At 35.6% G+C, this 18,211-nt stretch overlaps 1 protein-coding gene across 1 annotated transcript in view; it reads left to right on the forward strand.

Moving 5' to 3' along the window:
- Nucleotides 1-18,211, forward strand: part of LOC139776023 (aminopeptidase N-like) — a 33,708-nt gene that overhangs the window by 9,483 nt on the left and 6,014 nt on the right. Inside the window, exons 6-7 of the mRNA XM_071712423.1 lie at nucleotides 16,090-16,670; nucleotides 17,420-17,872. Coding sequence (XP_071568524.1) covers nucleotides 16,090-16,670; nucleotides 17,420-17,872 — 1,034 coding nt within the window. The remainder of the gene's footprint in view (nucleotides 1-16,089; nucleotides 16,671-17,419; nucleotides 17,873-18,211) is intronic.

The raw sequence follows: 18,211 nt of genomic DNA on the forward strand, positions 1-18,211 counted from the left end.
CCTCTCTGTACTTCCGCTACGATAATGCGTTGTTATCGACCACGCCCTTCACGAAGTCGCGCACTAGTATTTCGGATGCGGAAAGCTTTTGCTGGGATTCGGATTAATGAGGATAATTAACTTGCAATTGCTTTTATGAAAACAAATAACAAGAATATATATTTGTACACGAAGTACAGGATTACAATGGGTGTGGCCCCGATTGCATCTTACATCCCAACATTATATCTTAATTTTTATTATTCTTTTGGATGATTATAAACAAAAGCATAAGCAAAAGTTAATAGTATTTATTTTTATTTACATTGTTGTATTTACATATGGATTAACATTGTTGGATTTAAAATATTGTCACATATGTGGGCAAAAATTAAAAACAAATTATAGTTTCTTCGGGAATGATAAATTCTTTGATACTGATGATTATTCATGGGTGAGGGGGAGATACTTGCGTTCGTCGCGAGCCGATATTATTAATATCAATGAATATCGTTTATTGTTGATGTTGCACTCTCCTGATAGTCGGGCTGCCCGCAATATAACAAGTATTCGGGCCAGCATTTTCAGAACATCTGCTAAACTGAAAGAAATTTGCAACTCGCAAAATTGCTTACTTTATAGCAAGCTGATGTTTTTTTAAACATATTACATATTTCCAATATATCATTTCTTCGTTTAATGAATCAAGTTCCTCATTCATAAATCAAATTAAATTAAATTAAAAAATTAAATTAAAAAATTAAATTATTACGCAAATGCATTTATTAATGCACAAATTATTGCTCAGCACAAAATACTTACACCGTCGCACGGATAAGTAATTTTGAATTGCATCTTGCCCACACTTGTAAAAAAAATCTGCCTTTTCTTCTTTGGTGGACTCTGGGTCGGAGGTAAAACCTCCGTCTTGATGATTTTCTTTATCTTTATTACGGCTATTATACACCATAATAATAAACCGAGGAAAATAATTCCTCCTATTATAAGTAAAGCTGCAACCCTGAAAGAAATTTTTAATTTTAATTTTAAAGGACATGGTGTTCCGAGTGCACTTAATATAAAAAACAGTGCAACGTAGTACCTCCATTTTATGTAGTCTTTCTCTGGCTCTTTATCTAAGAAGGTGTTGTTAGTCAAGGTGTTGTTTTTTTTTAGATTCTTCTATTTTAAAAGGGTGATGTTGGGCGAAAATCACCCTAACCATCACCATGCTAACCATCAGCATCAGCAGAATCCTTAGTCCCATCATGATAGAATGCATTCTATTATTTATTAACAGTAATGATTAATTTCAAATAAGTAATAATTTATTTTTTACAAACTATTAGTTATTTTAATAATAAAGAAAATATTTTTACTATACAAATTTTTACGTAATTAAAATTTTTTCTCTGACATATTAACTTTTTTTTGTAATGCGTACTTTACTTTTACCTAACTATTATTAATTTTTACGTAATTAGTAATTTTTGTGACTAATTACTAATTTGCTAATTCAATAAAATTTTCAAAAATAGATCTTACCCAAAAAATATTATTTATTTATTGTTAATTAAATTTTATTATTTTACACACAAACATTAAAACATTCACCCCACTTTTTTACTTAAAAAGTAAAAATTTGCACATTCATGGTTTTTATATAGTTTAATTACTTGTCTGGGTACTGAGCTGTTCCTTCCCCACTGTACACCACCCAGCACTCCTCTATAGCGGGGTCGATCGCCATTTCCACCGCCCAGCTCGCTCTTAACTCGACGGCTGGCCCATCGTTTGATGACGACAGGGGGGGAGCTGGGACGAAATTAAATAATATTACATTAAATTAAATTAAATTAAATTAAATTAAATTAACAAATTAAATCATTACACAAATGCATTTATTAATGCACAAATTATTGCACAGCACGAAATACTTACACCGCCGCACGGATAAGTAATTTTGAATTGCAACTTGCCCACACCTGTAAAAAAAATCTGCCTCTTCTTCTTTGATGGACTCTGGGTCGGAGGTAAAACCTCCGTCTTGATGTCCAAACGGTTCAATGTCACCACGGGAACTAAACCGGACTTCGGTACGTTCTCGTGATTGCTTGCTTCCACGAGACGCGACCTGGTGGATGAGTCAGATTGTAGTTTATCCAATGCAAGCTGCTCGCGCCTTCGGACTTTTCTTTTTGTCCAATTCAATTGTTATTCCCACGAGTAAGGGGTATAACAGTTCCACCCGGGTAGAGCCCCGGTACACCGGGTGAGGGGACTTACAATACACTTGGAGGAGGCCCCAGGTTCCCAGAGGTTGGTCGCTTGCCGCCGGACTTACCCTCCGACCATACATCCCAGAGGATGGCAGTGTGGTCTTATGGTAAAGCGCCAGACTCGTAATCCCAAGGAACCGGGTTTGAGTCCACCTGAATTTTTATATTCCAAACTGCACCCTCCGCACGAGTTGGGCTCATGCGGAGAAACTGGGCTATATTTCGGAGGAGACATTAAATTTGAAATTGGTCGTCAAGCTTGGGGAGCTTGGGAGTTTTGGGTTAATAATACTGCTATCACTAGCTGCAATATTGGTACAAGTTTCGTATTACATTTATTTTAGAAAACCAGTTTTAGAGGTCCTCCTTTGATTAAATTTTCTGTTTGATTACCACCGATGGGTTTCCACATTGTCGAAGCTCCGAGGTTGGTGTACGCCGCGTGTGGGCCGTTGGGAACGTTCCTAGTCTCACGGTAATCATAGTTGGTCGCTTGTCGCAGGACTTACCCTCCGACCATGCATCCCAGAGGATGGCAGTGTGGTCTTATGGTAAAGCGCCAGACTCGTAACCCCGAGGAACCGGGTTCGAGTCCACCTGATCACAGGAATTTTTATATTCCAAACTGCACCCTCCGCACGAGTGGGGCTTGTGCGGAGAAACTGGGCTATATTTCGGAGGAGACATTAAATTTGAAATTGGTCGTCAAGCTTGGGGAGCTTGGGAGTTTTGGGTCAATAATACTGCTATCACTAGCTGCAATATTAGTATGGCGTTCTCAGAAATGTAGCCATTAAGAAATAATTCCAGGCACTGAAAAAGAATAAGAGATTGTATGTAAAGATATTTTATATAAATAAATATGAATAGAGAAAAAAACAAGAAGATATATTCTTTTGGGAATATTATGTATTTTCAGTATATCATTTCTTCGTTTAATGAATCAAGTTCCTCATTCATACCATGTTTATTTTCGCTAATAATAGTCTAATAATAAACGCTAATAATAAACATCACCCGGCACTCCTCTATAGCGGGGGCGATCGCCATTTCCACCGCCGAGCTCGCTCTTAACTCGACGGCTGGCCCATCGTTTGATGACGACAGGGGGGGAGCTGGGACGAAAATAAATTAAATTAAATTAAATTAAATTAAATTAAATTAAATTAACAAATTAAATCATTACACAAATGCATTTATTAATGCACAAATTATTGCACAGCACAAAAGACTGTGTTATGTGGGGAAACAAACGTTTGTTGAATGTCTGTTGGCGTCAAGTCAATCGATCGCCCGTTCCATTCCGGCAGAAACATTAATTCGCGAGTGTTTCGATCTCACGGTAGTATTTTCTCTACCACCTCATATTATACGTTTTTGCTGAATTAGGCAATTTGAAAATTTAAAAATTAGTACTAGGGAAATTTAAAAATTAAATATTTATATCTTGTGAAAGAAAAGAAATGCTCGTCGATTTCTTCTTGTTTTAGACGTGTGTCGTTTCTCGCAATGATCAGTGTCGCGCGGCATTTTAGATATCATAAGATTCTTCTTCTTGCACACAGAAAAATATCACTCTACAGCCAAGAAAAGCAATTACTTATTTTATTTTATTTATTTTAAGTAATAGGTTTCTTCAATAGAGAATATTATCTTAATAATAGCTTTAAGATATACTTAGCACAAATCTTAGAAAAGCTCATAATTTTGTGCTCAAAACAAGAATTCATTCTTCTTTCAAGAATATTATATACTTCTCTTCAGTAGACTGTATATAGTAAGTAATCCGAATTCTTGTATTAATTAAATATTCTTATTTCAAGTACTAGACTTGCTAATATCCAGAATATGTTTTGAGTAAATGTGATGCTTGCGATGACTTTATGATAGATTTGCGGATATATGAACTTATCAAATATTTAGAACAAGTAATATTTACTTGAGGGTAGTATATATTTTTCTGTGTGTGCAGTTGGCTTATGGCCTTATCAGCAATCCAAACTCGTACAGTTTCAGCTGATGTTATTTTTTTGTATTTTGCTCAGCTGGATTGTGTCCCAGGTACATTTAAATTCGTAAACATATTTGTAATTATATTATAATTTTTTTACTTTGGTTTTTGCGATTGAAAATACTCTTTTGAATACAATTTCACGATCGTCTGTCTATCTGATGTATTTGTGTTTGTTATTTTCATAATCTATTTGATATAGTTTATTAATTTTGCGAAAGAGTCGTATATTATTATACAATTGCTATAATAAATGATAAGAATTACACGGAAAGAACGGTTTTGCTGAAGTATCTAAAAATTTAGCAAGATACGGATCTGAAAATAATTTTGTTGCCATCAAAATAATTATAGTAGGTCGCTGAAGTATGTTATTCCCGCGAGTAAGGGGAATAATAGGTCTTTCTGGGTAGAGCCCCGGTACACCGGGTGAGGGGACCTACAATACACCTGGGGGTGACCCCAGGTTTCCAGAGGTTGGTCGCTTGCCGCCGGACTTACCCTCCGACCATGCATCCCAGAGTATGGCAGTGTGGTTTTGTGGTAAAGCGCCAGACTCGTAATCCCGAGGAACCGGGTTTGAGTCCACCTGATCACAGGAATTTTTATATTTCAAACTGCACCCCCCGCATGAGTGGGGCTCATGCGGAGAAACTGTTATATTTCGGAGGAGACATTAAATTTGAAATTGGTCGTCAAGCTTGGGGAGCTTGGGAGTTTTGGGTTAATAATACTGCTATCACTAGCTGCAATATTAGTACAAGTACACAAATCCAGTGTCCTGCTAAAACAAGAAGTTTACACATCCGAACTGAGCGAAAAGAGCCCGCCAACTGTTGCCGAATCGATTCCGCAGGTGGTTGTTAATGAAGGGCGGCGCGGGGCGGTGAAGGGGTTGATCAGGGCCGTTTCAAGGGCTTATTGCGCCCGGGTGCAGCGTGTCCAGCCGCCGCCCTTTTCTACCGATCGCATTTATAAAACATTGCACGATTTTGAATACTTAAATTGATACAAAGCTCTATTTTATATAAAACGCATATGTCTTGGTTTTACTTCAGCAAATTGTTTGATGAGCTGCGATGTTTCTAACTTGCTCGCGATTTCATGCTCAATAGAAATTGTTGCTAAATTCGTTAACCTTTCCTGAGACATAGTCGAACGTAAATAATTTTTTATCAATTTAAGTTTTGAAAACGATCTTTCACCTGAAGCTACAGTGACTGGCAAAGTTAACAGTATTCGCAAACTCACGTAAAGATTTGGAAACACTTGTTGCAAATTATTTTTCAATAAATAATTCAGCATTGCACTTGAATTCATATCAATTTGTGGTTAACTACGGTTTAGTGAAACGTTGGTTAAAATTAACTTTCAGTTTAATATTGATTGGTTTCTACGAGTAAACTATCTGGAACGTTTAGCTAAACTTATAGCATGTTTGATATAACTCAGAAAGCATTAGAATGTAGAACGTTGATTGGTCCAATAATCGTAATTGAAAGTAATTGAAAGAAATTAAATCTTTACGTAATTAATACACATACTTAACAAACTAAGTTTTCATTAGTAATGCAATTGATGCTTGAGAAATCACACACGAAAAAAAAGGACTTGCTAGTTTTATAAATACTTCAAGGAGTTTCTCGTCCATACCATCATCCAAAACTAAAGAATTTAAAGAATATTATTTTTTATTTAAAAAAATTAAATTATATTTATATAATAATTTATTAATTATTACTTTTTCTATATTCTTCACTACTTGTATATATTTCGTTCACTCCGTTGTTAAAATCTTCCATTTCGACAAATATGAACGGATGGAAGAATTTAAACAGGGGTTATTTTTTGATTCCTTGTTAAGAAAACTTGTGGAACAAAATAGAATCTTATCTACGTTCTCCGAACATTACGTATAATATTATTTTCAAGCAGTTTCTATTTAAAAATAAACAATTTTAATTCATAGATGTTTTATAGATATATAACATGCAGATTGAAGATAACTATCAGTACTAAACAGAAATATATCCGTTTCTTCGTTTAATCCATTTACGTCGAGTCATTACTAATTGCTTCGAATTCAATTTATATCAAATGTGTTTACATCGTTAGAGCTTACTCACTTTCGTTCATATTGACGCAATCTAATTCGGGCCCATTGCAATTTGTACTCTCCAAATCATCTTGTGACATACAGTTCAGAGATGCATCATTCTCATCGATGGAAAATTTTAAACAGGGGTTATTTTTTGGTTCCTCGTTAAGAAAACCTGTGGAACAAAATAGAATCTCATCTACGTTCTCAGAATATTACGTATAATATTATTTTCAAGCAGTTTCTATTCAAACACACTATGCACAGTTTGATAATTTTTTTTTTAGAAGAGGAGGATAATTTAAAAATCATACAACTCCTTTTCGTAATTTTCGCGGATTCTGTCGAATCTTTCGAATACTACTGCCCAGTCAAGCCACTTGCCTATGCATTCGCGGCACTGATTCGCGGGTTTTATCTTAAAAATCACTCTTTCACATTCACTGCACTCTTTTTTTTTTTTTTATAAATTTCCAGTCCGTGCATCTCCGTCATTATTGCGTGCCATTGTGGCTTCCGTTCATAGCCTTGGTGACGCCGGCGAAGCGGATAGGAATCCTGACACAATCGTGTGCGCGGGAACACCCTCCATACGTATGACGGCTCCGTCCCGATGAATACCCGCAGGAATACTTGTTGAGCATTCGGTATGGGCTGTCAAAGTCGTCATAGAATTCTGGCAAGACCCCGTCCGCCCTCAGCTCGTCCCTAATTTCTGGTTCTATTGGATTGTCAAACCTATACGAATCGTGGAAGATGTGTATTAAATTAATCGATACAGGACGTTAGCCTTTACTAAGGCTGCGATGGAGGAGCGCACTATTAGCTAGCGCTATTTGCTTATTCTTATCCTTTACTACGAGAATCTTGATGGCGTGTGTGACCCATGGTGCCGCCAAGAGTGTCCTCGGCCAAGGTCACGCACTAACACTCGGTTCACGAACGATTTCGTCAAGGATTAGGATGAGGATTATTTAAATAATTATCTCTTATTCCGTTTTGATTTAACAAAAACAAGAATATATATTTGCTTAATGCACACGAATACAATTATTTTGCAAAAGCAATCGAATTTCAAACTGGTCACGGGCGTTACCCGGGTACAATCTCGAACTTCGCTAATAGTCGTTAATATCATGTTATATTATTCGCAAAACGAACGCTGCGTCAAGACTTTATAATGGTAATCACGATTCGCGATACTAGTCTTTCTATAAACGTGTATACGATCTCGAATAAACGATATAACTATTGCGAATAAACGATATCACTCTTGGCAAGTTTGGCCTCGCTCTCGGCGAGCTTGGCTTTTAAGATCTCCACCTTTCTAGTCAAGGTGGATATGTATTTTCTCATTATGTTTATTGTCTCGCGGTTTGCATCCTCGACGGAGAGTCCACATTTGTTCCCGCCAGAGGGGAAGGAGCTGCTCCTTCCCCACTGGTACACCACCCGGCACTCCTCTATAGCGGGGGCGATCGCCATTTCCACCGCCGAGCTCGCTCTTAACTCGACGGCTGGCCCATCGTTTGATGACGACAGGGGGGGAGCTGGGACGAAAATAAATTAAATTAAATTAAATTAAATTAAATTAAATTAAATTAACAAATTAAATCATTACACAAATGCATTTATTAATGCACAAATTATTGCATAACACAAAATACTTCCTGCGGAGCGCCTCAGCATATGATTATCTTGACGAGCCCTTTTTCCGTCACCATATAGTAGGTGAGCGCCCCATGATCCCGATTCCGCAAAATTCACCGCCCCCGCCTAGACAGCCGCTGCCCTTACCAACGCCAGTTTATTACGGCGACTACGCTCATGATTATGTACGACCAGCATACAATCTCATTTGTCATTCAACATGGTACGTGCAAATTACCGATTTATCGATATGTTCTGAATGTGCTACTAGTGAGCACACCGTCGCACGGATAAGTAATTTTAAATTGCATCTTGCCCACACCTGTTTAAAAAATCTGCCTCTTCTTCTTTGGTGGACTCTGGGTCGGAGGTAAAACCTCCGTCTTGATGTCCAAACGGTTCAAGCTTGGGGAGCTTGGGAGTTTTGGGTCAATAATACTGCTATCACTAGCTGCAATATTAGTACAAGTACACAAAACCAGTGTCCTGCTAAAACAGGAAGTTTATATTTGGACAATAAAATATTAATTAATTTTTCATTATTATCTCCGGTTGTGTTTGTCTCGGCACGTTGTACATAGGGCACCGTCGAAGGTCGTCTGGGTCGTCGAACATATGAACATATCACATATAACATGTCGAACATATACATATACGCAAATGCAGCGTATTATACATATGGATAATACGCCTATCCAGCCGAAATACAAAATTAAATTTCTCGGATCCTCCTTCCCTTCGGATTGAATTATATAGATTGTTACGTTGTTGTTGGATTCTGTAACACGACACCGTGTGAGTTGATATAGGAGCGTTTAATTTTTTACTAAAATGATCCCTACTAATTGCAGATGTTTCTTAATTTATAGGGGTCGAAAAAATGTGTGTCTCCAACCTTTATATACTAAAAAATTAAATTAAATTAAATTAAATTAAATTAAATTAAATTAAATTAAAAAATTAAATTATTACACAAATGCATTTATTAATGTACAAATTATTGCACAGCACAAAATACTTACACCGTCGCACGGATAAGTAATTTTGAGTTGCATCTTGCCCACATCTGTTAAAAAAATCTGCCTCTTCTTCTTTGGTGGACTCTGGGTCGGTGTAAAACCTCCGTCTTGATGTCCAGACGGTTCAATGTCACCACGGGAACTAAACCGGACTCCGGTACGTTCTCGTAATTGCTTGCTTCCACGAGACGCGACCTGGTGGATGAGTCAGATTGTAGTTCATCCAATGCAGGCTGCTCGCGCCTTCGGACTTCTCTTTTTGCCCAATTCCATTGTTATTCTCGCGAGTAAGGGGAATAATAGGTCTCCCCGGGTAGAGCCCCGGTACACCGGGTGAGGGGACCTACAATACACCTGGGGGTGACCCCAGGTTTCCAGAGGTTGGTCGCTTGCCGCCAGACTTACCCTCCGACCATGCATCCCAGAGGATGGCAGTGTGGTCTTGTGGTAAAGCGCCAGACTCGTAACCCCGAGGAACCGGGTTCGAGTCCACCTGATCACAGGAATTTTTATATTCCAAACTGCACCCCCCGCATGAGTGGGGCTCGTGCGGAGAAACTGGGCTATCTTTCGGAGGAGACATTAAATTTGAAATTGGTCGTCAAGCTTGGGGAGCTTGGGAGTTTTGGGTCAATAATACTGCTAGCTGCAATATTAGTACAAGATTATAGTACGATATTAGTGGTTGATGTTTTCTGTTTGCTGTCGCTCTGACCAGAGTTTTTCTTGCAGCAGTCTTTTATGACAGGGTGTTTCGTGAAATTCGCCACGGTCGTGATAACTAGTAAGATAAAGAATATTATCTTTCTATTTTGACGTCCGTCCCGTATGCACGCTCGTGTTTCTGCTCTTCTAATATATAGAAGAGCATATCTAACATAAATTTTTTGTTCTATTCTAGAAAAATGTAATTGTTCAAGTTTTTCGAAAACGGATACTTACATACTGCGGTCTCGCTTCGCAGGACTGGAGACGACTATCGATGTAAGCCTACTTTGGACGTTCGGAAACGCCTTCTTTTTCTTCTTCTTCTTCTTCTTATTTTTAATTGGCTCCTGCCGCTTTTCCGGACAAAACACTTACGAATTGGTCCACGCACGTTGAGCGAATGACGTCGGTAGTTCGGAAACGCCGTACTCCCCTTTATTGAACGTCGCCCACGTGCTAGACATGCGCACGAGACAATACAGTAGCCGCTATTTATGCATGCAATTCAAGTATTTACGGTGCGGAAGAAAGATATTTACACTGTTAACAGTATGTTTTCTGAGATCCTCGAATCTTGAAAGACTAATCGTGAAAATGACAGCGATATGATTCTATGATTCACTTTGAACAACCGGAAAATACATAATCAGATCAAGATTATATTATGATTATTAGTGTAAACAATAATTCTCGACTATATATCGCTGCCATTTTAATTAAAAGCGAAAGTTATTCCGCTCTCTTAAAGATTTAGTTGATTAGTATTGTGCAACATTCGAGTAAATTACAAAATGTCAAATCAGTTGTAGTACAGAAGAAGGATGCGGACGCAGATGGGTTGGTTCGGCCTTGTTATACTTGATCGTCCCTTGCTTGTGGATATATCCTCCTCTTAAAGCTGTACATTGGTGCGGAATGTATAAAGAATGAGGACAGAATATTTTTCACCGTGGAATGCCGACGAAAAGTCATATCCGTCGGCCGCAAGGTTGGCGAACGCCTCGAGAACTGGCAACGCTATTCTGCTGAATTTAGGAGGACCATCAGCTGGCCGATCTCCAACGACATCGTCTCGGTTAATCCGACCAAACTGCGGGACAATCCTTCGTTAATCCATCAATAAATCGGCTAGTTCCGAATACTCGTACATGGATACTCGGAGATACAGTGCTCGTAGAACATAATTAAATTACGTCTCCCCTATGATCCCGACATCTCCCGTCTTTCGCTCGATTTTCTTCGATTAATATCATATCTTCTTCCTTAATTAGTTTTGTTCAAACGATATCGTTATGGAATAAAATGTATTTGTTACTTCGTTGATAAGAGGAAAAAAAAACGTAAATACGATATGCCGCGAGCAATGTTATTGCCGTATTACAGGGGAAGATCGAATTTTGCACTGCAGAAAAATTTATTTATTAACAATAGCCTTTTGTGGCGCGAAGAATAGATCGATATCCGTGCAAAAAAAGAAAAAAACATTGTTATTTTATACCATTTCTCTGGTAAAGTTTGTTATTTATGAATAGAACATGCAAATGAGTATCATGTTCGTTTAAAATAGTTGAAACATTATAAATTATTGCCACGGAATAATACTGAAAAATGAACAAGCAAGATATATTATTCGGTTCCGTTTTTTTTAAACCGAAACGAGGAAAATGTTTACTTACCTCTCAGTGGTGCTTTTCACGAATTCGCTTTTCGAGAATATAATGAGGACAGAAGTGAATACACTTGGGGGTGGCCCCAGAATCCCAGAGGTTGGTCGTTTGCCGCCGGACTTACCCTCCAACCATTCATCCCAGAGGATGGCAGTGTGGTCTTGTGGTAAAGCGCCAGACTCGTAACCCCGAGGAACCGGGTTCGAGTCCACCTGATCACAGGAATTTTTGTATTCCAAACTGCACCCTCCGCACGAGTGGGGCTCGTGCGGTGAAACTGGGCTATATTTCGGAGGAGACATTAAATTTGAAATTGGTCGTCAAGCTTGGGGAGCTTGGGAGTTTTGGATCAATAATACTGCTACCACTAGCTTCGTGCGTCGTGAAAGACAATGTCCTCGGCCAAGATCACGCACTAACACTCGGTTCACGAACGATTTCGTCAAGGATTAGGATGAGGATTATTCAAATAACTGTTTCTTATTCCGTTTCGATTTAACAAAAACAAGAATATATATTTGCTTAATGCACACGAATACAATTATTTTGCAAAAACGATCGAATTTCAAACTGGTCACGGGCGTTACCCGGGTACAATCTCAAACTTCGTTAATAGTCGTTAATATCGTGTTATATTATTCGTAAAACGAACGCTGCGTCAAGACTTTATAATGGTAATCGCGTTTCACGATACTAGTCTTTCCATAAACGTATATACGATCTCGAATAAACGATATGATTATTGCGCAATCTAGAATATTCTAAGACCGCACTCGATTGTAGTTCATTCAATGCAGGCTGCTCGCGCCTTCGGACTTCTCTTTTTGTTCAATTCCATTGTTATTCCCACGAGTAAGGGAAATAACAGGTCCACCCGGGTAGAGCCTCGGTACACCGAGTGAGGGGACTTACAATACACTTGGGGGTGGCCCCTGGTTCCCAGAAGTTGGTCGCTTGCCGCCGGACTTACCCTTCGACCATGCATCCCTGAGGATGGCAGTGTGGTCTTATGGTAAAGCGCCAGACTCGTACCGGAAGCTAACTTTTTAATTTCGTCAGCATTGTATATCTTCTTTTCACCAGGATTTGCTTGCGCCTCCATAGTGGTGATTGATTTTAAGCACTCAGCTTTTAGATGATGTTTGAATCTCTTCTGGGCAAAAGAATATTTTTTAAACAAAAGGAATGTATTATCGTGATAATCGTGATAATAATGAAATAAAACATACAATTTCAAAAAAGTCTTTGGGGTAATTCCATTTACGTGCCTCAACTTTTTGCATGGCCACATGAAAGAGAACGGTTCGTTTAAACCGACGTAAGAACGAGGTCTTGAATATGGACCATGATTCGATCGGTGTACGAATATTAAGATCGAACCATTTACGGGCATTGTTCTTGAGCTTTCCCGTAGCGGCAGTAATAACGCATCATTCGATACACCATATACTTGTGCGACATGTTCAACGGTTAGAATCCATTGATTTATAGATTGATTGATTGATTGATCTATTAGCCTTCTCGGCTATTTTTTACATCAAATGTCCTTACATTAATTCCTCTACATGAGGTACAATATATTTTTTTAACATACGTTTAAATGGTTCGATTCTTTCACATTGCTTTATTTCTATCAGTAGGGCGTTATACATATTCAAACCTTCATAAAACAAACTTTTTTGCCCGCTTTTCGTTCTACGAAATTGTATTGCAATACTCCTGGATTATGAATTAATATTTATAATGAATATTAAGCGGTGACAATATAATACAAGATAATAAGATAATATAATTTGCAATACAAGATAATATAATTTGCAAAAATTAAACTTTTTTGGTTTTACGTTTTTGTTCTAACAAATGCTATTTTGATTGTTTATGTATGATTGTTTATGTATAGAAGGGAAAATATGTTAAGTTAAAGATTAAACATAAGATTGACTGAAGGAAAAGCTGAAGGTATTAATAATGCCTAGTGTACCACTAAAATAAGAAGTGGGGATAAAAGTTGCGAGAAGGATAATGTTTGGTCCCAATGACTTTACAGTATAGACATTCGTGTTGTGATATCTGTTACTGACTTCGTCGTTAGTTCTTGGTGATCTCTTGAAATGGTAAGATCGCGATCGAACAGATACATTTCTAGTACTAATAACTGGTGACGGTAAATGCAGCTAACTATCACAAGAATTGGAAGAATCTATACTGCATTTTAATCAGCATATAATTTCAATACATTGGGTGAGTTATCGGAAATAAAATACTTATGTCTCTCTTTGAAAAATTCGTAAAACGTAGTTATATTTTCTTAAAGGCATTTTCTTTTTTAAGTTATCAGAGTTATTAATATTCTTTTTAATTACACGTCTCGATTTTTTGCATTTTGCGGTTGACATAAATATGATCTTTCAAGCGTGTACATTATAATATCGGTTTTGAGATGATTTTCAATTTAAGAATTTGATATTAAGCAAAGATCTTCTTTATACTATACTTTTACTGTAGTTTTATTACTTAATTTATTTTGTACTGAAGATCATAAATGCTAGAAATGTTTTTTAATGTTACCTAGATTTTATTTTATATATCGTTTCACATAACGAATACCTATAATCAATTTAAAATCACGTTAAACTAGACACTAAGTAATAAACGAACAGTGAATGCAAATTTTCATTGTTACAGAAGTATGTGTGTACAATAAAAAAAATAGGAACATTCATTAAAGCTTAATTTGCATTAAATTAATTGACTCGACATAATAAAGAACGTTATAATAAATTGAATTCAAATCGGTTGTTTGTTTGTTGTTTTGTTCAAACATACATATTCATCGTCGTTGACATAAGAAATAGAGGATAAAGCTAGAACGTAACATGTTGATAAATATACTGATCTATTATAAGCGAAAGTTCTATTCGCGAGGAAACTCAATTTCAACTGTTATAGATTTCTTAAATTTCCTAAATTTCTAAATGCAATATTTTTTATTACGTTATATTACAGTTGATCTTATTTTATATAGGAACTTATTGTAATACGCAAAATACAGATGTATGTGTAAATTCTAAATGAAACATTAATGACTTTGTTAATTTTACACGTAACTTTAGAATCAGTTTGAGTGGAATAAAAATTATATATGTCATGTTTATAATCTTTTCCCAAATTATTTATATTATCTTCCATACATGTTATATCTTCGATTTAAGAGAGATAATTAAGTATTTTATTTTGATGAAACTCATCTTGTACAGTTTTTACATTGAAAATAATTTTTCTCGAAAATCATCAAAAAAATTTATTCTACAGTTCTTGAAATGTTCAAAATAATTTCTACATTTCTTGTTTTCTTTCGCGAAAAATTATTTTCTCGAATACAGACGATTTGTCATACATTACATTTATAAATCGTACTTTTCTAAGCGGAAAATATTTTGCTAGTCGCAATTTAAGTACGTTTGAATAGAACTGAATAAGGGAACAGCACAAATAACAAAATTAATTAATAAGCGAACTCATCGCAACGATATATTTTATTAAATTGTACCGATTTTTTATAAGTATTCTGATTTTTCGATAACGTAATTACTGAAAGTTTAGTAAAGTCAAAAGAAGAGTAGATTGATCATAAAAACTGGTAATGTCTGTGTGTGTCTGTGTTTATAATGTTGCGTTATTGGTAGCGTAATATAGTACTTAGAGTGTTATAAGTAACGAATAATTACTTATATAATACTAATAATACTTATAATACTAATTCAATCAGGTCTCCTCAATAACGTGCGAGATCGACAAGTATTATTTATATTACATAATATGCTATATGAAATACTGATCTATATCGATTCTTATTTAGATTCTGTTAAAAATTATTCAATTATCTTTCTCTCAATCTTCGTTTTATTTATTAAGCCTAATATGGTTATCGCTACTTCAGCATAAGAGTTTTATAAATAAGAATTCATGTCATGAATATCGATAAGATTAAATTTTATCGAACTAGATTAATAAAATTAACATTGTAAATAATTGTTTACTTCTTTTTTATGTAACTTTCAGTTGCGAAAATATTTGGACAAGTCGTGAGAGAACGTGAAATAGTATATTGTGCAACAAGTGCTGGAAGATGAAAATTCACGGGTGCGGAGTTGACGCACGAGCCGAAGGCGAGTGCGGTCACCGCACACGGGAATTTTCAACTTCACGCACGTGTTGCACACCCTATTTTATGTTGCAAGTGCGTGGAAAGTGGTAAATCCCGCACGCGTCGCGTGCGGAATGTGTCACTTTCCATGCACGTGTGACATAAAATATATTTTTAAATATAGCATGCGCATATTAATTTTATTGGATTGAATTAACGTAATTTGAATTGTGATTTATAGTTTCTTCCATCAAAATACAAATGTACAAATATATTTGTGTTGGAGTGAAACTTACTTCTTCATGTTCTTATAGCTTGACCAAATATCTTCGTGAATAATGAATGTTGTATAAATAATTGTAATAATTGTGATATAAAATAATTGTGATACATAATAATTGTATTGTATTTAAAAAAAATTGTTATAATTGTTTCTTATCCTCTCGTTCTCCTTTATCCCTATAAAGATTACAGTAGAGAGAATCTTGTACTTTTTTGTTTGTATTTTTTTTAACACAAACATTTTTACAGGTGCTGCAAGCGAAATTTGGCATGGCATTTCAAAAACTGCTTTTAAACAGCGGCCTGATATTTATCGTGGCAATTGCATTTTTTATTGGCGGAAGTTCCGGAGATGACTCTGCCTTGAGTAATTGTACTCTCTCAGATAACCGTTTACCGGGTTATATAATACCAAAGCACTATAACCTTAGGCTAGTACTGGATGTAGACAAAGAAGTTCAAAGTGATTCGTCTACATCGTTTCTAGAACATTTGGAACCCAAGCGAGCAAAACACGAATTTTTTTTCTCCGGCGAAATCGATGTCAACATCGACATTCTTCGTTCAACGCAAGATATATATTTCCACGTTCGAAAATCGATAGATATAATAGATAAATCGTCAACAAAGCTGATCAGCAGCAATGGTACGGAATATTTCCCAATAGGGAACTATGATTACTTTGACGCACAGATTAAGGTCCTCCGTTACAATGAATTACTGGCTGGGGAGTACACATTAAAAATAAAATTCAAAAATTCTAATATGATTGATATAAATGAGATAAATGAATTGTTCAAGGCTTCTTATAAAGAAGAAACGGGAGAGTTGTAAGTAAATGTTAACACATCGTTACTTAATATTGTAAATAGGATATTTACTATTATTCTCCATAATTTATTTCTACATATGTACAATACACAGCGACTATCGCCATTCTGAATTCTTTAAACTATGTAAAATTTAATGGAATAGACCTCATTACATATATCTTTTTAATGGCGGCGCGCATAAAAAGTGTTTTAATATTTAAACATAGTTATTATTTCTCCACAAACAATTAACGAGAATTAAATGTATTAATGTGCCAATTTAAAAAAGATTTGATTTTATTGTATTTTTTGTGAGATATAAATATAAAAGATTAAATTATTATTTACATTTCGAATTATATTATACATTATTACATTTTAAACATGAAAGATTTGTTTAGACATGTTAGAGAAAAATTACGTTTGCGAAAAAATACTTAAATTATTCTATTAACTTTATTTGTTAATATTCTAGAGACAAAAAGAGAGAAAGACAGATAATGTCATCCTACATGTACATTTATACATATATTGAAGAAATAATGCTATATTATTTATAATGTATTCAAAATCTAATATAATAGTAGTACAGTGATAATGCACTATAAAAAAATGATGATAGTATTTAAAATAGTTCTAGATATAAATATTTTCTAAATATAAATATTTCTAAAACATATTTGTACATTTTTCAATTTCAAGCACTTTTACAAAATTGACTGAAAATTTATTCTTATCTACTGAAACACGTTGTCAAAAAATTATAGTTCGGTCTTCGCGACACGTTTCCAAGCGACCGGAGCCCGAGGAGTGTTCCCATGTTGGGATGATCCAAGATTCAGGTCCACTTTTAACATTTCTGTGAAACATCGTTCCAAGTATAGGGTCTTGTCAAATATGCCGGTAAAAAAAGGAGACGTAGAAGAAGAAAACGAGATGCGTTGGACGCATTTTGAAACAACTCTTCCGATACCTACTTATCTCGTGGCGATTACGCTGAACGAGTTCGGCGACTCTGATTCTATTAACGAAAGAATTTCCATATCGAGCAGACCGAACGTAAGAAATTATACGGCATTAGCTAACAAGGTTATTGAAGAAGTTACATCGCGATTGGAATCCAAATGGAAAAACATGAAAAAGATTCCGAAAATGGATCACGTTGCAATTCCACATTTTTGGGGCGACGGCATGTCGAATACTGGACTCACTTTATATAGGTAACATTTAACGTAATTAAGAAGTAATATTAACCCATTAAAAGGCAATGTTATTTTTATTATTAAGTTTCGATACTCGAGCTAGACAAATTTTTATGCCTAGATGAATTTGCCTTTATTATGCCTTTATAAATTATTTGAGACAACTCTGTTTTTTCTCTATTTGCTTACAAAAATTATTAAAATTTTTCTTTTCTAATTATTAAAGACTAACGATGAATTACATTTGTGCACATTTTCAAATTTGAATTACAATAAGTGTAATATAATTAATGACGTAATTACAGTATATATTAAGACAGTTATAATACACGTAATACATTATCATTATAATTATAT

The sequence above is a fragment of the Temnothorax nylanderi genome, unplaced genomic scaffold (genome assembly GCF_030848795.1).
Source record: "Temnothorax nylanderi isolate EJ_2023f unplaced genomic scaffold, tnyl_v1.0 TNYL_tig0110_pilon, whole genome shotgun sequence".
NCBI lineage: Eukaryota > Metazoa > Arthropoda > Insecta > Hymenoptera > Formicidae > Temnothorax > Temnothorax nylanderi.